Source organism: Onychomys torridus, chromosome 18 (genome assembly GCF_903995425.1).
Source record: "Onychomys torridus chromosome 18, mOncTor1.1, whole genome shotgun sequence".
NCBI lineage: Eukaryota > Metazoa > Chordata > Mammalia > Rodentia > Cricetidae > Onychomys > Onychomys torridus.
In genome coordinates this window covers 11,492,416-11,516,395 of record NC_050460.1, presented here as the reverse complement: position 1 = coordinate 11,516,395, position 23,980 = coordinate 11,492,416, and the positions used below count along the sequence as shown (strand labels likewise).

Below are 23,980 nucleotides of genomic sequence, written 5' to 3'. Positions count from 1 at the left end.
AAAAATATACCATATAAAAATGTTCACTGACGTTGTATAGAACTCAGGGAAAAAAAAAAAAAAACCTAATGAATATATAAAGAACCTGTGGTGGTTTGAATAAGAATGGCCCCCATCATAGATTTGAATGCTTAGTCATTAGGAGTGCCACTACCTATAAGGATTAGGAGGTATTGATTTGTTGGAGGAAGCACATCACTGGAGGTGGGCATTGACATTCCAGGCCCAGTGGCTCTCTCTTTTCCTGCTGCCTGTAGATCCAGATGTAGAACTAACCCTCAACTTCTCCAGCACCACGTCTGCCTGCACACTGCCATGCTCCCTGCCATGGCAATAATGGGACTAAACCTCTGAAACTCTAAGCAAGCCAAATTAAATGCTTTATTTTATAGGAGATGTCATGGCATCTCTTCTCAGGAACAGAACGCTAAGACAGAAGCAATGTGTGATGCAGTGTATTTGTTACAAGTATCTTAAAAGGAGTTGCTCAAACAGTTGGACAATGTATGGTATCTATCCACAATTTCTAGGAGAGTTAAGTTTGTTTAGATTGTTTCTGTTTATGTTCTGAGAAAGGAACTCATTCAGTTGCCTAGCCTGGTCTCCCAGGCTTTCAGAGTAGCTGGGATTCACAGGTTTCAGAGTGCCATTGTGCCTAGCTAAGCTTCTTTATTTGCATATAATAAGGTAGTTGTTTCAATCATATTATTTTCTTTGCTTAACACATTTTCTCCCTTTTCTAAAATGTTTTAAATGTTTAAGAAACCATGCTTCCAAATCAGACCAATGCAAGTCTGAGCCTGACAACCCACATCCTGTCTCTAATCTCGGGTAAGCAACAATCTCTATATTTCTAAAGATTGAGATCATCAATATTTTTGCTATAATACTCTTGTGGAGATTAAAAGCTCAATGCAAGGTGGTGGTGGCACACGCCTTTAATCCCAGCACTCAGGAGGCAGAGTCAGGCGAATCTCTGTGAGTTCGAGGCCAGCCTGAGTTCCAGAAAAGGTGCAAAGCTACACAGAGAAACCCTGTCTCAAAAAAAACCAAAGGGAAAAAAGGCTCAATGCAATACCATATACTCCAAAATGAATAACTGGCAAAATAGCATCTAAAGAGGAACAAATTAAATTAGCACAACATAGGAACTTTCTATAAAAGTTTACTCATTTTCTAAGTAGATTTTTTTTATGTTGTTTGCTTTTGCTCTTTTGGGGACGCACTACCCAGCTCCCAAATGAATCACACACAGAGGCTTATTCTTACTTATAAATGCCCTGGCTTAGCTTGGCATTCTCTTAACTTTAAATTATCCCATCTAGCTTTTGCCTCTGGCTTTTCACATTCTCTAACTTCTGTAAATCTTACTCTTACTCTGTGCCTTGCTGTGTAGCTGGGTGGTTGGCTGCTGGAGTCCTCCTCCTTCTCTGGCTCCTTTTTCTTTCACTCCTTCTTCTCTAGTTTTTCTCCCAGGTTTCTCCTTCTATCTATTCTCTCTGGCTGCCAGTCCCACCTATACTTTCTCCTGACGTGCTATTAGCCAGTCAGGTCTTTATTAGACCGTTAGGCATTTTAGACAGGGTCAGTAACACACCTTCACAGAGTTAAATAAATGCAACATAAACAAAATTAACACACCTTAAAATAATATTATACATTCTACAACAGATTTCCAAAACAAAATTAAGTTATACCAACAAATGCAAACACCTGTAACATCAGATGTATGGATCATGAAAATTTCTGAAACAATCATTTGAATCTCTTCATATTTCTAGGCATCCTCCAAAAACATTTACTAAAAAAAAAATCCAAATTTTTAGACTCAAAGAGCAAGGAAGCATGTTTTATAATGCCTGACATAATCAACAGCTATGTGTAGCTCTGAACTGAAATACACTGCATGGAATCTTAAAGTCTCATTTCAAATTTGTTAACTTTGATTTCAGTCAATTTAGTTTTCATATGTAATAAAATAAAATAATCATGTTCAATCTTCATTCAGCAAATATTCACCTGGTTAAGCACACTAGATACATCTAAGAAAAAACAAAGCTGTCTGAATTCATGAAGTTAATACTATACAGTATTGCTTGGATGAGTCTGAAATAAAGATTAAGTAGGCTGGGAATATAATAATTCAGTGACTACATGTCTGGGGTTCAGTCCTCAGCACCAAGAAAGAGAGGAAAGGAGACAATAAAAGAAATTCCAAAACAAGTTACAATCTGGAAGAATGTAAGAAAAAATAGGGCAGGATAAGATCAAGAATGTCTACAACCTATAGCCCAAATAGCTGCCAAGAAAAGAATAAACTGTTCTTTCTACTCTACAGCACTGAGAGTTCAGGCAGTGAACAGGCTTGCCTAGGTTCAAGGCTTGGCCTTGAATTAACTGCCACAGTGTTGATTCCCCAACTATAAGAACAACAAGGTCAGCAGAACCGCTCAATGGGTACAGGTGCCTGCCACCAAATCTGATGACCTGAGTTCATCCCTAGGACTCATCCAGTGGAGGACAAAACCAACTCCAGGAAGTTGTCCTCTAACCTACACACATACACTGTGGCACATGCACATTCCCACACAAATGCATTTATAAATGTAAAAAATGCTTTTCAAAGATTACTAAACAGTGCTCAAAAATGAATAGATTTGTGAAAATTAAACAATACTTAGAAAAGAGCTTTAAAATACACCTGAAATAGAAATATCTAATAAACGATCGCTAAATGTTAACACCAATCACAATATACATTCTTCCCACTGAGAATCTAGAGTACAAGCATTTCGTCCACTTTTTTTTTTTCCCAGAGTCTTATGTAGCCCAGACTGGCTGTGAACTCTTTACACTGGCAAGAATGACCTTGAATTTCTGATTCACCTGCTTTCACCTCCTGAGGACTGGGATTACAGGCATTTGACATCCTGTCTTGCTTATGTAGTAGGGATTGGAACCTTCTAGCAACTGAGCTGTATCCTCAGCCCTTTATTCACCATTTTTTGAGTGCTTCTGTTTGCAATGATATAGACAAAGGTTTCCAATTATATTTGATGAATTTAACCAAAGCATTGACTGATGGGATAATAGTTATTATTACTCTGAGGAAAAAAAATAGTGTAATATGACTGGTTAAAAAGAACTAGCGGGGCTGTTGGGATGGCTCAGTGGTTAAGAGCACTTGCTGCTCTTCCAGAGGACCCGGGTTCAAGTCCTAGCACCCACATGGAAGCTAACAACTGTCTGTAACTCCAGTGATCTGACACCCTCACACAGACATATATGCAATGTGAATGAAATAAAAATAAATAAAAAAATTAAAAATGAACTAGCACGTAGTAAAAATTAATTTAAAAAATGATGGAATTATAAAGCACAAACTACTATTTAAAGTTCTTCAGAACTCTTATCAGATTACAGGCCTCACTGAAAAATTCCATGAAAAAAAAAAGAGGTAGAGCTGGGTCATGCCTGTTATCTCAGCACTTGGGAGGCTAAGGCAGAACTATGAAAGCTGGACTACAGAGTGAGTCCTAGGCCAGCCTAAGCAACAGCGTAAGAACCTGTCTCAAAAAAATACACTCATCCATGAAGACAAAGGTCCTTTTCTCAAAACAATTCCCATCACAAAGGTCCACAAAATAGTTTGCATATTTAAATCAGATGAACCTGGGCCAGCCAGATGTCTCAATGAATTAAAAAAGCATTTGCCTCAAAAGCATGTATCTTGTGACCTGATGACACATGTACCACAGCACATGTGTACCCATGATCACACACAAAATAAGCAAACAAGCAAAACAAAAACCTGAAGGACTATGAAATGCTACCCCATGTCATTTTTTAGAACATTATTATTACATTCCTACAAACTAAATTGCTTCCTTATGAAGTTTTCACCAACATTCAGTTGTTATTGACATATTTCTCTTAGGTCTTCCTTCCTTTCTTTTGTGAGAGGTCTGGCCTGGAATTTGTGATATGGCTAAGCTAAACTCAAACTCACAATCTTCCTGCCTTATCTTCTGAATGCTGGGACTGTAGAGTACACTTCCCTATCTTGCTCTCTAATGCTTTTTTAAATGTAGTTTCTTGGCAGGCATGGTGGTACACGCTTTGAAACCTTGGCGCTAGGGGCTTATCTCCACAGGAGTGGATCTTTATACATTTGAGATCAGCCTGATCTACATAGCAAGTTCCAGGCCAGCCAAGACTACTTAGTAAGACCCTTTCTCAGACAGACAGACAGACAGACAGACAGACACCCAAGTGGTGATAGTGCACATGGTAATCCCAACATTTGAGAGGCAGAGGCAGAAGCATCATATGTTAAGGCAAGAAAGACTGGGCTATGCTACAGAGTCAGTTCTGGGACAGCCTGGGGAGGGAAGAAAAGAAATTATACTCCAAAGTATTACCAAATACAGTATTATCAAAGCCAAAACACAATTATAAATAGCAATCTAAATATTGTTTAAAAGCTTTAAATATACTATTATCAAACTTCTTAAGCTGTTGATTCACAACCTCTTATAATTGAATGTGGACACTGAAAATTATCTGGCAACAGCAAGAGGTCTCTGAACACAATGACCAAAGATTAATTCAAAAATCAAACAAAATGAATCTAGGACATTTGTGGTGGCATTCACCCCTGCTATAATGGCACATCTTCAATGAGCCTTGGTTCTGAACACCAAACATGTTCACTTTGCACTACACATGCCCCTATGCCAGGCAATGCTAATTAACACTACCTGAACACTTCTCAGACTCAGGACCACTGTTATTTTTATGAACTGCAGTGTTTACTGTACAAGGTTTTTGTTCCTTATAGAAACATGACAGTTTAATTACAGAAAACCAAAGACTATTTTCCTACTATCACTCCTCAGTGTATAAGTATCAAATAACTATACCAATAGATTGAATGTTTTACCCGAAGAAGTGTTCTTTAAGCTGTTAATTTGCATTTCGTTAAATTAGAGAAAAGGGGGGAAATGCTATGGAATAATCCTCTTGTATACTGTGAAGATTTGTCACTGGAATTGGTTTAATAAAATGTTGACTGGCAATAGCCAGGCAGGAAGTATAGGCAGAGTAACCAAACTAAGGATGACAGACAGAAGAAGAGTGGAGTCAGGAGTCACCAGACAGTCACCAGAGGAAGCAAGATAAGAATGTCGTACTGAGAAATGGTACCAAGCCACATGGCTAAACATAGATAAGAATTATGGGTTAATTTAAATGTAAGAGTTAGTAATAATCCTGAGCTACCAGCTGAGCATTTATAATTAACGTAAGTCTCTGTGTGGTAACTTGGGAAGCAGCTACCAGGCATTTGAGAGTTTCTGGAGGAATAGAAACTTCACCTACAATTTTCCTACTATCCTCAGTGCATAAGTATCAAATAAGTCTATCACTGGACTTAATGTTTGACCTTAAGAAGTGTTCTTTAAACTGTTAACTTGCATTTCATTAAAAAAATTTGGCTTTGGATTAGGATAGAATTTCCAACCATTTCTGTCATGTCTCTAAACACACTTCTGCCATTTTATACTACATATTTACATGAAATGATCTCCCAGCACTGACAATTATAAGATCAAATATCAGCCAGGCATAGTGGTTCACACCTGTAATTCCAGCACTCAGGAGGCAGAGGCCAGATGACTGTTACAAATACAAAGTCAACTCAACCTACGAAGCCATTTCCAGGCAAACCAGGGTTATAGCAAGAAATACCTTACAAAAAACAAACAAACAAACTCAACTGTAAAATAAAGATGTTCTATATCATGCCATATTAAACATTCTGCCAAGATTTAATTCATGTGCATGGGAGCTGGAGAAATGGTTCAACAGTCAGGAACACTAGCTACTCTTCCAAAGGGCCTGGGTTAAATTCTAGCACCCAGAGGGTGGCACACAACTCTTCGACTCGAGTTCCAGGGGATCTGACATCTTCTTTTGGCTTCCTTAGGCACCAAGTAAACACAAAATACATAGAAACACATGCAGGCAAACACTAATACATATAAATAAAATAAATTTTTAAAAAGCACAATTATATCATTAGTATGTAAATTTGCTTTCATCTTTAATAAATGTAAAGTTATATATATATATACTCACACCAAAGAATTGGTTTGGGGTTTTTGTTTTGTTTTGTTTTTTTGAGGGGGTTTGTTGTTTGTTCTGAGACAGGGTCTCATTATGTCCTGGATGGAACTCTCTCAGTACACCAGGCCAACTTGCAGCTCAAAGCTCCACCTGCCTCTGCCTCCCAAAGCTGAGATTACAAGCATGTGCCATCATATGCTTATGTCCAAAAAAATGTTTCAAAATAAATTTCTTTTGATTATTTTCACTAGTGCTTGATTTATGTGCTGGCTAATTTTATGTCAACTTGACACAAGCTAGAGTCATATGAAAAGAGGAAATCCCAATGGAGAAAATGCCTCCATAAGAAGATTAGGCTACAGGCAAGCCTGTAGAGTATTTTCTTAATTAGTGATTGATGTGGAAGTGTAACAACTTGCTTTTGGTCATGGTGTTTCATCACAGGCTATTTGTATGCCTATTTTATACATGTGTACATATCTGGGTCATATAAACATTCCTCAGGAGGACAGAAGGTGCCAATGGAAAAGTTAAATCAACTCTAATACACCAGTAAGTCACATGCTTGTCAGAAACCATTATTTAGAAAACAAGATGAAATAAGCCTGAAGGCTATTACATTTAATTTCCGTAAGAAAGTACACTTAAGTATAATAAATCAGTACCAGTTACATATCTAACAAAAAAATACTTCAGATGGGTTGGGGATTTAGCTCAGTGGTAGAGCGCTTGCCTAGCAAGCACAAGGCCCTGGGTTTGATCCTCAGCTCCACAAAAGAAAAAAAAAAGATAATATATATTCATGTTCAGTGGGGCTGGAGAGATGGCTCAGAGGTTAAGAGCACTGCTTGCTCTTCCAAAGGTCCTGAGTTCAATTCCCAGCAAGCAACCACATGGTGGCTCACAACCATCTGTAATGAGATCTGGTGCCCTCTTCTGGCCTACAAGGATGTTCAAACAGAACACTGTATACATAATAAATAAATATTTTTAAAAAGTACTTCAGAAATATTTTCATACATTCTCCCATTAGGTTCACAACCTACAAGCTTCAAGTTCTAATAATGCACACTAGGTTCACCAACCATCTTTGCCTAGTAAGTGTGGCTCTTAACCCTCATCAAAGCTGATCTTTGCAACAGATTCAGACCATCGCAGAAAACCACAACTGGTCAAATTATGGAGAATTTGATCATGGGATGCCCAGTCCCAACAGATATATATCAATGATAAAACTAAGAAAACAAGGATGGCTTAAGCAGACATGTGGTGCAAGCCTTCAAGCCTAGCACTCTGCCAAGCAGGTCTCTGGGAGTTCAAGACCAACAAGAGTAGGCAGGCTTACAAAATGAGACCATCTCACAGGAAAGAAAGAATAGAAGGAAAGAAAGAGGGGGAGCTCAATTAGTATTTGAGTAAGGAGATTCTCATTTTATATGGTGCATGCACAAGTAATTACACACACTAAGCAGCAAGGCAAAATATTCATCAGAATCCAATCTCCTATAGCAGAGAAGGAATTTTAATTAATGCCTACTGCCAAACCTTGATCTTAAGAGAACATTTTTGGTGGTGTGCTTGCAAGTTTGTGTGTGTGCATATGGAGGCCAGAGATCAATGCCAGTGTTCTTCCTCATTTGCGCTCAATCACTTTTTTGTTATTGTTAAATTTATTGGGGGAGGAGGCACTGTATTTTTAGAGACAAGGTTTCTGTGTAGCTCCAGCTGTCCTGGGGCTCAACTCTGTAGACCAACTGGCCTCTACTCAAGAGATCTGCCTGCCCGTGCCTCCGACTGCTAGGGTTTAAAGGTGTGTCACATCTGGCTTACGTTTATTTAGTGTAGGGAAGAGGCTCCAGTGTGCCTGTGGAAGGAGGGGACAACTGGCCAAGTCAGTGCTCTCCTCCCACCACGTGAGTCCTGCCTGCCACTGAACTTAGGTCATCAGGCTTGGGGACAAATACTTTTACTTTCTGAGCCACCTCACAGGTCTTCCACCTGATTTTCTGAGACAGGGTCTTTCAGTGAACCTAGAACGCCACCAATTCTGCTGGGCACAGGGATGCTTCACCAGTTCGAGGCTTAACGGTGCACCAGTTTGTTTTAGTTTTTAACATAAGGCTGGAGATCCAAACTCAGGTCTTTGCTTCCCAAGCAGTTTACAAACTAAACTGTCTCCCCAGGCTTCTTTCTTTTGTTTGTTTTGTTTTTGAGATAGGACGGGATCTTATGTATTCCAAATTGGCCTTGATCATATTATGCAACCAAGAAGGATGACCTTGAACTCCTTCCTCATCCTCTTCCTGCTTTTCACCTCCTGAGTGCTAGGATTACAGATGTGGGCCACCACACCAGCTAAGAAAACACATTTTTAAATAAACTGTTAAGTTGTTTCAACACGATGAGAAATCTGAGTACATGAAAGCATTTGAATGACCCCAGTGGCAAAGCACTTGTGGGGCAGGGAAGACACTGCGATGACAACTTCAGGAGGTGGAGCCTAATGGAAGGAAGTGAGTTAAATACTGTCCTTTAGGGTCACCACTTCCTATCTCTCTTTCATGGTTTCCAACTATTATTTCTTAGTTAGATTTCTATTGCTGTGATAAGCACCATGAAAGAAAGTGAGAGCAGGAATTCAAGGCAGGAACCTAGAGACAGAAATTGAAGCAGAGCCCATGGAATACCAATGCTTACAGTCGTCTTCTCTATGGCTGGCTCAGCTACTTTCTATACAACAGAAGACCACCAGCCAAGGGGTGGCACTGCCCACACTGGGCTAACCTCTCATATTAAGCATTCATCAAGAAAATGCATCACAGGCTTGCCCATAGGCAAGCTGATGAAGGCATTTTCTTGATTAAGGTTTCTTTTCCAAGATAACCCTAGCTTGTGTAAAGTTGACAAAAAATCAACATAGTCATGAAGACAACAGACTTTGTGCTCTCACAATGATGCTACCAGTCCTAAAGCAACAGTCAAAAGACTGCAAACTATAAACTGAAATTCAGTATTGTGAGCTAAAATAAACCTTTCCTCCTAAGTTGATTATCTCAGGTGTTTTTGCCACAGCAACAGAAAACAATCACATCTGCCAAGCACTCACTTAATCACTGATCAAACTAATGAGGTAATAAACCCTACTTCCTTCCAATACAAAAATTACTATAGTCTTTATTCTTCTCTTTCCATTTTAACACTTCTTTTTTTTTTTTTTTCGAGACAGGGTTTCTCTGTGTAGATATGAGCCTTTCCTGGATCTCGATCTGTAGACCAGGCTGGCCTCGAACTCACAAAGATCCACCTGCCTCTGCTTCCCAGTGCTGGGATTAAAGGTGTGCGGCGCCGCCACCGCCACCACCACCACCACCACCCCCCACCCCCCACCCCCAGCATTTTAACACTTCTTATGCCAGAAGACCGCCCTATCCTCTTGAACCACCACAATCCCTGGTTTGGGTTTCTAATCAAGTCCATGTTGTTTCATTCCTATTGTCACATTCTATTTCTAGCACAACACTAATAAGCCACACCAACAGATTTATACCATCAGAACAACAGGAGAGACAGGGACATTCATATCAGAATCCAGGGATTGTGAGAAGTTTTGTTTTGTCTTTTTCAAAGAAAGGAAGAAAACAAATACTTCTTAACTAATCTCTCAGCAGCAGCTCATTCCCTTGATATGACCCTGCATTAATATCTTTCTCTTTTGGGTGGGCATAACAAATTCACAGCCCACCAAAGCTGGGTAAGTACTTCAATGCTGAGTACATCCCATCCCCTACACCTTTCTTGAAAATTGGTGGTAACTGTGTGTTACTACAATGCAAGTCTGGAGTATTTTTCTACTCAAACCCTAATGATCAAATGTTTCACAGTCACTCCCTTGGAAGACGTTGAATCATCTCGAATAACCTAAAGTACACCCAATTTGGTATCTGGCACGTTCACATAGCTAGCATTCACAAGTTTGAGGTCATCCTAGGGAACATAATAGGACCCATTTTCAAAGGGAGAGGGGCAGAAAGCAGGAACATCAAATCACTAGGACCAAAATAAGAAGAGATACTAGACTGTGACAAAGGAATAGTCTCAAACATTTTGACAAGCAGAGGATCACTTTAAAACCCAAAGCTATTCATGATCACTATACTCACACATTCAACCCCCACTGTTGACGAATCTCAAGACATGTTATGCAGTATAAGATCCATAACCGAGAGGCTCAAGCATATTGTCAGTGGTACTTTCAGGCTCATCTGAAACAATCTCAGGCTCCTGTTCCTAAAAGAGAGCTAGAAAGCAGAGGCAGGTGGATCTCTGAGTTCAAGACTAGCCTGGTCTACAGAGCGAGTTCCAGGACAGGCAAGGGTACACAGAGAAACCCTGTCTCGAAAAACCAAAAAAAAAAAAAAAAAGAAAAAGAAAACTACTGGCCCTTGTCTTACTTCATTTCCCTGTAGCTAGGTCACTGAGTCCCCCTGCCAAACCCCATTTCCTCTCACTTCTGCCAGGAATTCAGTCTGAACTTCTACCTAGTGCCTGCCACCAACTACCACCTCACTCCCACACTAATGTGATCTTTCCACCTATCTTTCTACACACTGCATTCTGCCACATACATAGGGCCCACATGCTGACTGTAGGCACATATGAACCTCCATCTAGATATCCCAAACATAGGTTCTGGCCCCTACCTCACCTAGAAAGACTTCCTGCCTTATTTGTGTTGAGTCTATATAGTAGATATTAATTTTACAGAATTAAGGTGTTCAAACTTTAAAAAGTTTTAATAATCTGATCATGAACACAACATATTCTAATTAAGGAGTAGACTTAGATTGTTGTGATTCATCTTGAAAGAAAACTTTTCTTTTTCATGTTTTGAAACTGCTTGGTAAATCACAAGATATCTACTTATAAATATTATCTGTACAAATGAGTGTTACTTACAAACTATAATAAGGAAATCACTCACTATAGAAGTACATTTATCATCTAAAACAACTACAATTTTCTATTAAAACAATTTCAGCCAAGAAAGGTGGCACCCACCTGTAATCCCAACACTCAGGATGGTGAAGCAGGATGTTCACTGTGAGTTCATAAAAGTATCTATCTGTACTTCTCCCAATCATAAACTTCTGAAACAGTCTTGCTATGCAGCACAAGCTCCCCTGGAATTCATGATCACCTCCTGTACCCACTCCCAAGTAGATGAGAAAAGAGGTGCCTATCACCAACCTTGAATGCTTAACCCTGAAATTATGAGTATACAAGATAAGGCATCTGTCTGTACACAGAGGCTACAGAGACAGCTCAGCAGTTAAGAACTGTGCAATCAGGAGGCGCGAAGTTCAGATCCTAGCACACATGTAGCAAACTGGGGCCACCACAAGCATCCGTAACTCCCAAGGAGGCTGAGACGGGAGAATTGCTGAGGCTTAATGTCTTTAATCCTAGCCAGGAAAACATGATCCCAGGGTTCAGAGAAAGACCTTGCCTCAAAGGAATTGGTAAAGTGGTTGAAAAAGCACTCAACACCTTCTTCTGGAATCCATATGCACACAGGTACATGGACCCCCTCACACAAAGCTTGTGGGCACACACACACTCACATACAAACACAAGCAATCTGAACACTAGTCATTACAGTAATCCAAAACCTACGCATTTTCTATCTGACAATAAAAGACTCAATTATTTTCATGGGCATAAATTTTGTTGCTACCTGATACAACAGTAAAACAAAATTTTAAATTAAAAAAAAAAAAAAAATCTTGCCAGGCGGTGGTGGCACACACCTTTAATGCCAGCACTTAGGAGGCAGAGGCAGGCGGATCTTTGTGAGTTCGAGGCCAGCCTGGTCTACCAAGTGAGTTCCAGGAAAAGGTGCAAAGCTACACAGAGAAACCCTGTTTCAAAAAAAAAAAAAAAAAACCTTAAAATTAAGAGAAACTTAAGTTTTTAAGTTTCTTACCTTTTCTGTGTGTATGTGTGTGTGTGTGTGTGTGTGTGTGTGTGTGTGTAATTCATTTTGTCTTATTTCACTCCAAAATGCAGGCATATCAGTATTTTTGAAGGGGAAAAACGTATTTGAAGCTAGAGAGATGACTCATCTGTTAAGAACACTGACTGCTCTAACAGAGGTCCTGAGTTCAATTCCCAGGGCCTACATAGCGGCTCACAACTGTCTATAAATGTAGTGCCATGGGATCTGATGTCCTCTTCTGTTGTGCAGATGTACACTGAGACAAAACACCCAAATACATAATCAATGTTTTTTTAAAAAGCATTGCCTTTCTTAATTCCCTAAAACCTTTTTTTTCCTAATTCCATCACTCAGACACCTTAAAGGTTGACAGGCATTTCCTCCATTTAATGTAGAAACTAAAAACATTAACACAACATAAAACTTAAATGTCTCTAGTAGTAGAAATCCTTAAGTTTTTCTCAATCAAACATTTCAAGTGAGTAATAGTTTCTCATAATATATCTAATATTGAAAAACAATTTTTGTCAAGTTATACTATACAGAATTCAATTTCTGTGTTAACATAAAGTCATCTTACTGATCCTTGAAAGACAATATTCTGCTTTTAACAGATCAAAATTCACTTACAAATCAGTAGAACTGCAAAAATCTTTTGAAAAGACAAGTCAGCACCTGTAATATTCTACGCACTATTAGCTCATTCCTTCTCCTAATAACCTGTGACTGGTCCTTCTCACCAATTTATAGATCAAGGAACTGAAGCACAGACAGGCTGATTAACTTCCTAAGTTGCAAAGCTTGTAGGTAAAATCTCAGGAAGTCCCTGTTCACAGCCCTTTTTCCCTTTTTTAGACAGTTTCATGTAGCCCGGAATGGGCTGGCCCTGAATTCTTCAATTCCTGTTTCTACTTCCAAAGTAGGCTTCAGAAATCTCTTACCTAGCCAGGTGTAGCCCTTAAGTTCAGGAATCATTACTCTTAAGTATCCATGTTCATCTCAAAACAAATATAAGACTTATTTTTATTTTGTAACAAATTAGATAAAACTTTTGAGTATTTTAGGTTGCATCTTTGTGTGTGTGTGTGTGTGTGTGTGTGTGTCTGTGTATGTGTGTGTGTGTGTGTGTGTGTGTGTGTGTGTGTGTAAGGGCACTCATGGGGGAGGGAGTGCCTCAGAAACCAGAAGAGGGTATCAGATCCCTTGTATGTTAGAGCAATTGTAAGCCATCCAATATGAATGCTAAGAACCAAATCAGGGCCCTCTGAGAGAGCTCTGTAGAGCTGCACTGTGAATGACAAGAACTACAGACAACTAACTGGCTGGCTGTGACAGCTAAGGCCTATAATCCCAGCAGCAGCCAGGTGGCTGAAGCAGGAAGATCACTCTAAGTTCAAGTCCTGGACTACGGGGTGAGGAGGTGAGATCTTGTCCTAAAAATGAAGGGGGTGTGGGGGAAGCAATGGCGGGTAACAAACTGAATAAATTATATATCACAGTAAAGTCTCTTACATGAGCTTGAGGATTTTAATGATTACACAAACAACACATTTTAAGTTCATAATCATCTGCAAATGTTTCAAAAATACTAAAAAAAAAAAAGACAAGCACTCAAAATAACAAACCTTAAAAGCACATATTGACAGTATGCTAAACAATTAACTTTCCCAAGATACTCTGGCAACTCACCTAAATAGACAAAGCAAATCACAAAGAAAAGGCCTGTGAACAATAAATATAGGCATTACAATGTAAAATACTTTCCTTAAGAAAAGACTTTAGCTAGGTGTGATGCCTCACACCTTGGGAGGCAGATGGATCTCTCTGAGTTCAAGCCCAACCTGATCTACAAAGTGACACCCAGAGCTACACTGTAAGAACCTGTTCTTGGGGGGAAATAAAAGAGTTATGGGCCCTGTGATTTTCCCCTAATATGAATCACAATTTCCCCTAAAATGATTTCCACAATTAAAAAACACACAGGCACGAAGAGAAAGGGGAAGGTGAAAGTAGAGAGGGATCACAGTTTCAAGCTCATCCAATAACAAAAAGGAGAAAGCCTAACTGGAAAGTGCGAAGGAGTAAGGTGGTTGTTTAGCACTGGGCCCAACAGTCTTTACAAGACTGGTTAAAAGGGCTTGAAGCAAGTCAAAGTCACAAAATGATGATTCTAGACCATCAAAAGATGTTTAATTACATTCTGCATCCTGACTTAAGACAGATAAGAACTGTATATCTAATTTTAGCTTTTCATCCAAATCAGTTAAGCTAGCTTTTGATGCTTAAATAAGCCTGCAATTACCCCGTAAACTCGACTAATCAAGTGGAAAGGAATCCATTTGAAAGTCCCTCACAGCAAAAGCTTGACTCCTGGGTTGAGAAGCACTTGGTATATAAAAGGTACACAAAGGAGGAGGAAGCAGAGGGAACATAAGATTAGAAACTCTAAGAAAACAGAATAGTCAGTGTCGGTCGGTAAACACGAGCTAAATTCGTCTCCCACAAAACAAAGTGTGGGCACAGGGTGCCACATCAGCAGTACTCCTGTTTTCGTCGTGCTTCTAAATCATCCCCGTTAGTGTCATGAATTAATAATTTCAGAAATGGTTGAAGCAGCACCCAGTCTCAGCTAAGCAAAGTGATAACGTCTTTCTGATTTATACCACAAAACCAATTTCTGGTTTTACTACTTACTGAACACACTCTTGCCTGATGGAGGCCCAAACTTGATTTTAAAAAAAAGAAAAAAACAAAACTATTTTTAATTGTTGGAGAAGTTAAAAAAAAAAAAAAAAAAAACCACTAAATTGAAACCATTTTAATTTGTAACCGTCTGGGGGAGTTAGTTCCTAGCCCAGACGCAACTCTGTTATCAAAGAACTGTTACACCCCTTAACACAACTCCTTTTCAAAGAACGCTGCAGCACGCTCCAGCTTCCTTCTCTTAACTCCAAAAGCAAAGCCCAAGATCGCACAGAAAGCAACCTTGTAGCCCTCTCTGTACTTTCTCTCCCTCTCCAAGGAGGAAGTCTCGCTTCCAACAGGAAACGGCTTCTCCAGAGTTCCAGACTGGGAACCCTCGAATACCGAACCCCCAGCCCGGTCCTCTCCGGAGGAAACTCGGTGTGCTGCTGCTAAATGCCAACACACCTGACCAGGGAGACTGCCAGGAAGACGCCTTCCAAACCTAACCCACGAAAAGGGGAAGGTGAGAGGCGGCACAAATCAGTGCCAACCCCGGCCGACTGCAAATAGGAGACTTGAGGTTTTCTGTGCTAACAATTATCTATGACAAAAATGTCTGTGTGTGCATAATGGATGTGGGAGTTGTGAGAGCTTCTTTTTTTTCCCTTAAAAACCCAATCCGTACCCAGCCTCGGAGGAGCAGAGCTGCCAGCGCCACTTGGTCAAGTTCGCGATCGCCCTCCTCCCCCCCCCCCCCCCCCCATCGAAGCCGGAGGCTCCGGCAGAGCCCGGCGCGGCCAGCCGGGGGTTCGAGCCCCGCTGTTCCTGCCGAGGACGGCCGACCGGAGCGCCCGACCCGCCCCGCCCCGCCCCGCGTGCGAGCCCCGTCGCCCGCGCCGGCGCGACCATGCTTACCCATGCTGCGGCGCTGGCGGGGAGAGCGCGGCCCCGCGGCCTCTTCGGGGCACCGGCTCAGGCGCGGCGGGGAGGCGCCTCCATCCGCCCGCGGCGCGTCCCGCCGCTCCTCACGCCCGGCCTCCGCCGCGGCCCCGGCAGGCAGGCAGGCGGGAGCGAGCGGCGTCCGCGCGTGCGCACGCTGCGCACTTGAGCGGCGGTCCCCGAGGTCGCTTTCCGCCCGCCTCCGAGGCAGCGGCTGGCTCTCTCCCGGACAGCGCGCCCCGCGTCCACTCCCTCAGAGGCCGAGCGCGCCACGCTCAAGCCCCGGGTGGGACCCACGGAGCCGGTGCGAGGCCGAGTTGGGAACCCGGCTGGGACGAAATCTCGCGAGAATGGTCTAGAGTTTTTTTTTTTTTTTTTTTTCCCTTTCCCCCGGGCCACGCCCCCTGTGGCCCCCGCGCGCCACCCCGGCTCCGGCCGGTGCCAGGTGCGGTGACGTCACGGCGGGGGCGCGCGCCACCCACCTCCAGGTGCGGCGGGCTGCGGGGCACTCGGTGTCCCGGGGGCGCGCGACGGGACGGCTGGCGTCGGGTCCCAGACCGATGCCGAGGGGGAGGGAGGGGGTTGTCCTGCAAAGGGAGCCCAGGTTGCCCCACTCTCTTCTGCAAAGATGTAGCTTGTGCGAGATCTAAGAGCCGGGAACCTAGGGGAGCGAGCGCTTTGATTGCCAAGTTCAAGGCAGGCCCGGCAGAGGTGGGGGACCCCACAGTCACCTGCAAAGTTCCCCACGGGGCCAAAGGCCTTTGTTCCTCTTTGGGGTGGGGGAGGCACGAAATGAATTGTTTCATAGCAACACATTATGTGTTCCTTGAGTCTCTTGTGGGCCAAAGACCACTTCCTACTCCCTCTTCTGAAATAGAAGTTGTTCTAAAATTAGGCATCATGGTTGGAAACGTTGCCAGACATGTTTTTTCTCCTAGAGTCAATATGAAGGCTGGTTTAGTTATTTTAATCAGACGGGAGCTTTCTTAGATTATAGTCAAATTTTATTAATTCAGCGTAATTTTCCTTTTTTTTTTTTTTCTCCTCTCCTATTTGAAAAAAAAAAAAAAAATCAACTTCAACTCCTGAGCAAATATGTGGAAGCAACATGTGTTGACTGCCAATTATTGTGCCAAGGGCTTTTTCAAGAAATTATGTCATTGAATTCTCGCAGCTACGCGACGCTTAAAACTGCCTTGCCCTTTGGAACCAGGCCGAGGTGGGTCTCGGAAACCCAACCCTGCCATTTACTTTTTGTAGGCCCTTGAGCAAAGGGACCTGACTGGCTCTTCAGCTCTTAAATGTGTTGACAGAAATCTTTACAGTGTAGAACATAGTATCTGGCTCAAGAGTAGTAACATTATAGATATCCACTCTCACAAGCTGGTATAGACCTACTTCGGGCATCTTTTACTGCTCCTGAAAAGGTTGCCTTGGTGATTTTGAGACAGGAATTGCTAAGATTCACAGTGGATAAAACATTTACAATTAGTTCTGTCCAAGAAGAAACAAGGAAAACATTTAATTTGCACAAGTAAACAAGATGCTAGCTGCATAGCATTGAAAATACAGAAAACTGCCTTGTTTTAGGAATATTCCTAAATTGTCAAGGAATATTCATTGAGCAATGCATTCATTGTCTCCTACCAAGCAAACAATACGAATAAAAAATTCATAGTGTTTCTCTTCAGTGACTTTACATTCTAACCCAAAGGCAGAACATAAACACATAATAACAGCCTGAAGTCGACAGAAGTCAGGTGTATAAGAGCTTAAAGGAAAATAAGTTATGAACAGGGCAAGTCTCAGGGAGAGGGGTGAGACAGCGCAAAGATAAAACTGAAAAATTATCACAATCCTAAAGTTAGCAGTATCTTCCAAAGATAAAAAACCATGAAAGCCAGAAATGTATTTATATGTGTGTGTGAGAGAGAGAGACAGAAAGACACACACACAGAGAGAGAGACAGAGAGAGAGAGAGAGAGAGAGAGAGAGAGAGAGATCTTACATGTCTGTGTCCCACATGTGTGCCAGTGCCTGTGGAGGCAGGCCAGAAAAGGTCAATCAGTCCCCTGGAGCTGGAGTTACAGGCCCTTTTGAGCCACCAAGTGTGGATGCTGGAAACCAAACCCAGGTCCTCTGCAAGAGCAGCGAGTGCCTTTAACAGCTCAGCCATCTCTCCAACCCCCAGAAATTTGTTTTTAAGCTTTAAAAATGTGTATAAAACCAACAAGATGGTTCTTTTCGTAAAGGAGCCGGCCAAGGCTGAGAATGTGAGTCCCATTCTTAGAACTTAGAGGTTCCTAATTAATTTGTTAAGTACTTTCTAAACTTCTGAGTGTGTAAATGTTAGTTCATCAATTCGCAACTCTGTATTCCAGGGCAAAGGATTCTGAACATTTACCCTTTTATTCATATAGAGAGAGAGCATGTCAATCTGGCTTCAAGAATGTTACAGTCTCTGTGGCTGACAGAGTTTCCGACCAATCTAATTCATGCCTATCTACCATCATGTTTTCCTGAGTTTTCTTAGGACATAGAAAATAACTGCATTGAAATGTACCAGTTATTTTCCTGTTGGCTAAAACTACAAGGACCAGCATAGTAAAGAAAGAAAATTAAATGTTTGTTCTTAAGTACCTGTTGAGCTCAAAAGTTGCCAGAAACTAATTCTTCTTTGTTTCTTTGTTCTTAGATTCAAAATACTAGGTTTCCTGAGCACTGTTTTAATCTTGTTTGCCTTGGCTAATTTCTGCTCCAGTTAAGTTTCTACCACCCCAATCTTAAAAAAAAAAAAAATCCCTCTTTAGAAAACAATTGTAGGAAATTATTATCTTAACCACAAAGCCTATACTATGAGTTCATGAAAAAAAAAAAAAAAAGGCATCCAGCCTCTTCCCCTACTCCCCCCCCCCCACCCTCTGCTAAAACTGGTGTCCCATCCATCAGCCTGTGACAGGATCCTGTTATTCCACTAGCAATTTGGGGGATATGCTCAGACATGGGACCACTCTAAGCATTTTCACAGTTGCAGTTCTTTTAAAAGTTTTCAACTCTAGGGCTGGTGGGGAAGCTCAGTGGTAGATTGCTTACCTAGTGGACACAAGCCCTGGGCTCATCCTCAGCTCCGAAACCTTTCCTTCATTCATGAATAATAATAAAGTAAAATAAAAGAGAGATAAAAGTGAAATCATGATGGCCCCATTTAAACAAATGACCATTCTGCCTACTGCAGGGATCTTTTGAATGATGCTCTTTACAGTTGATTGGATGCTAGTGCCATAGGCAGGTCACCAGCGCTTCAAAGGCTTCCACAGGAGTCTCTCTCAAGAAGTATGAGTCTCCCAAATGTTAAAGCTGTTTGTTGATGACAGCGTCTCACTCTGTAGCCCAGGTTGGTCTCCAACTTGTGATCTTCCTGCCTCTCCTCCCAAATGCTGGAACTCCACATTTATGCTGCCATTCTACACTTTTTGTTTGTTGTTGTTGTTGTTGTTTTTAAGACAAGGTCTCTCTTGGCCCAGAACTCAATGGAGATCTTCCTGTCTATGCTTCTCCAATGCTAGGACTAAATGTACTGATTCCATGCCATGCTTAAAAACTGGCCCCTGTTGATTGTGAAATACTCTTTTTATTTTTTGAGGATTTATTTATTTTTGTGTGCATGAGTATTTTGCCTGCATGTATAATTAATTCACTGTTGTTTAAATGAAATCCCCTATCACAATTAAAAAAAAAAAAAGCTGTATTTAGAATCAAGATAGTGGGGGTGGGGGGGCACGCTTTAATCCCAGCACTCGGGAGGCAGAGCCAGGCGGATCTCTGTGAGTTCAAGACCAGCCTGGTCTACAGAGTGAGTTCCAGGAAAGGTGCAAAGCTACAAAAGCTACACAGAGAAACCCTGTCAGGAAAAACCAAAAAAAAAAAGTTAACTCTCCCCCTCCTTCTCCACCCTTGTTGGTGTGGTTTGGTGGTTGTATTGAGTTTTTTTATTTATTGTTTTGGTTTGTTGGTTGGTTCAGTTGTCTTTTTGAGACCATAGACAAGACTGGCCTTTAATTTATAGAAATTAAATGAATTTTCCGCCTCCTGAGTACTGGTTGCTTTTTAAAATTTCATTCGTGTAGATTTGTTCTACATAGTACCATATTACATAAGGACATTCTCATATACGTATGCGGTATATTTTTCCTTTTATTTCCCCTACCCTTCTCCCTCTCCTCTTCCTCCTGTCCCCTTTCACCTTAAGTCATCTGTTCCTCTCCACAGTTTCACTTCACCTTCATGCCATACTACATAATTTTGCATATCTCTATACAAATCCACAAATCACAATTGAGAGAAAACATGCAATGTCTGTTTCCCAGAGTCTGACTTCCTTTGCTTAGTATTGTATCCAGTTGAATCTGTTTTCCTGTAAATAACATTTCACTTCAGTATTGCATGTGTGTGTGTGTGTGTGTGTGTGTGTGTGTGTGTGTGTGTGTGTGTGTGGTGTGTGTGTGTATGTGTGTGTATCTCACATTTTTTATCCACTTCTATATTGATAGACTCCCAGGTTTGTGTCATCCCTTAGCTATTGTGACTACTGTAAGTGTCTCTGTGACATGTTGGCTTGGAGTCTTGTGGGTAAATTCCCTGAGTGGCATAGTTCTGTCATATGGTATATATCTGTTTTTAATACTTTGAGGAACCTCCATGCTGATTTCCATAGTAGCCACACTACTTTATTCCCATCAACATTGTAAGGGGATTCCCCCAGTTTTTGTTTTGGTTTTTTTCTTTCTTTTACACAGGGCTCTCACTGTATAGCCCTGGCTGGCCTGGAACTGACTGTACAGACCAGGTTGACCTGAAATCCATAGAGACCTGCCTGCCTCTGCCTCCCTCCTGAGAGCTAAGAGTAAATCGTGCAGCACCAGGCCCAGTCAGGTTCCCCTGTTTATTGACAGTTGTTTTGCTTTGTTTCTAGCAGGTTCTTATGCATCCCAGGCTGCCTTCCTACTCACTCTGTAGCTAAAGACAATGTTGAACTTCCCATCCTCCTACCTCGTCTCCTGAACCCTGTGATTACAGACTCAGGTACCTTATTATTCAGTTTCTTAATGAGGGCCATTCTGATGGTTGAGATGGAATCTCAATGTCATCTGAACTTGCATTCTCTGAAGACTAATGAGATTAAACCTTTTTCATATATTTGTTAGCCATTGTACTTTAATCTTTTGAGAATTGTCTTTCCATTTCATTAGCCCATGAATTGGCTGAGTTGTTTACAATGACTACTGTTGTGTTGTATTGTTCATAAATCAGGGTAGGGTAGAGTTGGGGATTTAGCTCAGTGGTAGAGTGCTTGCCTAGCAAGCGCAAAACCCTGGGTTCGATCCTCAGCTCCACAGGAAAAAAAAAAAAAAATCAGGGTAGTAGCTGTACATATCATAAACCACTCTACCTCAGGGAAGCTTTTTAAAAAGAGAGTAATGTTACTAATTTGTGTTTCCATTACTTGGGAACTTTTATATATTACACAGAGAGCCAGGCATGGAAGCTAATGCCTGAATCCTAGCACTTAGGAAATGGATAAAGAAGGATCAGGAATCCCAGCTCATCCTCAGTTATTCAGTGAGTTCGAGGCCAGCCTGGGCTACATGAACCCATATCTAAAAAGCCAGAAAAGGAGGACTAGGGATGAGGTTTCGTTAGTAGTGTTCTTGCCTGGCATCCATGAAGCCCTGTGCTTGATTCCTACTACCAACACAAACTAGACATAGTGGCCCACTTTTGTAACCCCAACACTCAGGAGACAATTACATGATAGGGCTTCTTAAAATAGTAACCCAGCAGAATCTGAGCAGAAGATCCCATACATGCTCATTATCTCCTGGCCACCATCTGGCCTAATATGGTGGTTAAAGGCACTCATTAAATTATTATAATGATGTGTTTCTACCCAGATAGCCATCATCTGTTTCTAAAACAAGAAGTGAAAACTTTATTTTAGATCCTCACTTAGCTTCTCCAGCTGTGCAGAGGAAACAGAAGATTTTATCTCTCATATGACACTGAAACTTTGGATCAATATCTCCCCACAACTCTGTGTGTGTGTGTGTGTGTGTGGTGCTGGAGATTGAATGTGGGGGATATGGTGCTGGAGATTGAGTGAGTGTACATGTATAATGCTGGTGATTTAGTGTACATAAATAGAGCTGGGAGTGTGTGTGTGTGTGTGTGTGTGTGTGTGTGTGTGTGTGTGTGTGTTACTGAGCACTGAATGACATTATTTTGATACCAAGAATTAAATGCTTGCCAAAGCAGAAAAAGCTCATAAACCAGACATTCCTCTCTGCTCATTCCTGAGCATTCACATTCCATCCTGCTGGTTTCCGGCCACACCTCAGCACTCCCACAGCCACACCACATTCTATCTGTGGCTCCTAAGTCAGGCTCTCCAGCCTCCAGGCAGCCCATGCCTGCTCTGTCTTCTCTCACATCTGGTTATCTGTGGAAGGCAGGGCTACTTCACCCGAAACACTTCGACCTCCAAGGACACTTCAACCTCCATATCCTTGAGGCTTATATCTCCACGTTGACCCTATATCCAGGGAACCTGAGTCATCCTAAATGCCTTCCTACACCTCCATCTACTTTCTTACAGAAATGCTTCTCCTTGAACATGAACTAAGACTTCTGTTCTACTTTGCTTTCTATTGTTATGACAGAACACTGACCGAATCCAACTTGGGGAAGAAAGGGCTTATTTGACTTACAGGTCCTATTCATCAAGGGAAGCCAGGGCAGGAGCCCAAAGCAAGAACCTGGAGGCAAGAACTGGAGCAGAGACCCTGGAAGAATGTCATTTCCTGTCTCACTTTTCCATAGTTTGCTCAGCTTGCTTTCTCAAACAACCCAGAGGTAACTCCTCTCACCATGGACTGGGCCCTCCTATATCAATCATTAGTCAAGAAAACAGTTGGACATGGTGGCACACACCTCTAATCCAGCACTTGGGAGGCAGAAGCAGGCACTTCTCTATGAGTTTGTGGCCTGCCTAATCTACATAGTGAGTGCCAGGCCAGCCAGGGCTGCATAGGTGAAACTCAAAAAACAAACGGAAGAAGAAGAAAAAGAAGAGGAGGAGGAGGGAAAGAGAAAAGATAGACAGGGCAGGTAGAAAGAAACAAAGAGAAGAAGGAAGGGAGAAAAAGAAAATGCTTCACAGACATGCCCAGGGGCCAATCTGATGAAGACAATTGCTCAATGGAGATTTCCTCTTCCCAGGTGACTACAGAGCGTGTCCAGTTGACAGAAATAGCCAGCACACTTTCTTTCCTCCTCAGAAGTGGGTCTCTGACTTGGACTTATCATTTCCCCCAACAACTGTGTTTCTTGGGCCTTATCTTACCCTTCTCCTTTCCTCCATCCCCACCTTTCCTCACTAACTTCTCAGTACTCCCTTTACATCGCCAATCCGGTTTCCCCAGTTTAGTAAACTCTCCCTAAGTGGCATTTTTCCATCTTCTAACTCTCTCTCATTACCAAATACATTTTCACAGAATACCCATGACCGTAGCCAAGCCAGATGGCTGTCTTTTTCACAGAATAATCCTGAACTCAACTGTAATCACTGTAAGTCACTGACCTTTTACAAGATAACAGCTTATAATGTCAATGTGTGCCTTAAAAATCAGTCACTGAAGGAGAAAACGCTATTTTCACTTTGACCATTTGGAGTCTCAGATGCCATCAGATATGCTTTATAAACCTCCTCACCTAGGCTACCTAGCAGGGGGGACCCTAGGATGACTGTGGCTTATAATAAGTTTTGGTTTTGCCCAATCACTGAACAAGCTTCAGTGAAACATTTCACTATTAGGATAAAAATTTGTACTGTATCAAGCTGATGAAAGAAAATGCTGGCTATACTTTCAGGAGGGGAGGCTAAAATCTTTTTAGATTATGGATTAGCCTATAGAAAAATGTCTGCCGTAAATCAAACAGTGAAGGGGAAGATGACTAGGAATCTCACTTACACAACTTAAGTAAAACATAGATCTCTGAACAGACGGAGAGAGGTTTCTTCTGTATCCCAGAATCTAATCAATATTTATATCTGTAATTCAGCTATTATTTGACTTAAAAGGGCTTATTGGGAAATGTTATCATATTTACTATTTTCTACAGAGAAAAATGTTTTCCAGTTTCAAATAACTCTGGACTTTTGAATTATAACCTGTTGTT

General features: G+C 41.6%; 1 protein-coding gene across 1 annotated transcript in view; it reads right to left on the bottom strand.

The window, feature by feature from the left end:
* LOC118569609 (CD2 associated protein) overlaps positions 1-16,062 on the bottom strand; it is a 98,165-nt gene extending 82,103 nt beyond the window's left edge. The window contains exon 1 of the mRNA XM_036167629.1: positions 15,722-16,062. Coding sequence (XP_036023522.1) covers positions 15,722-15,725 — 4 coding nt within the window. The 5' untranslated portion in view covers positions 15,726-16,062. The remainder of the gene's footprint in view (positions 1-15,721) is intronic.
* Between the last annotated feature and the right edge of the window lie 7,918 nt (positions 16,063-23,980).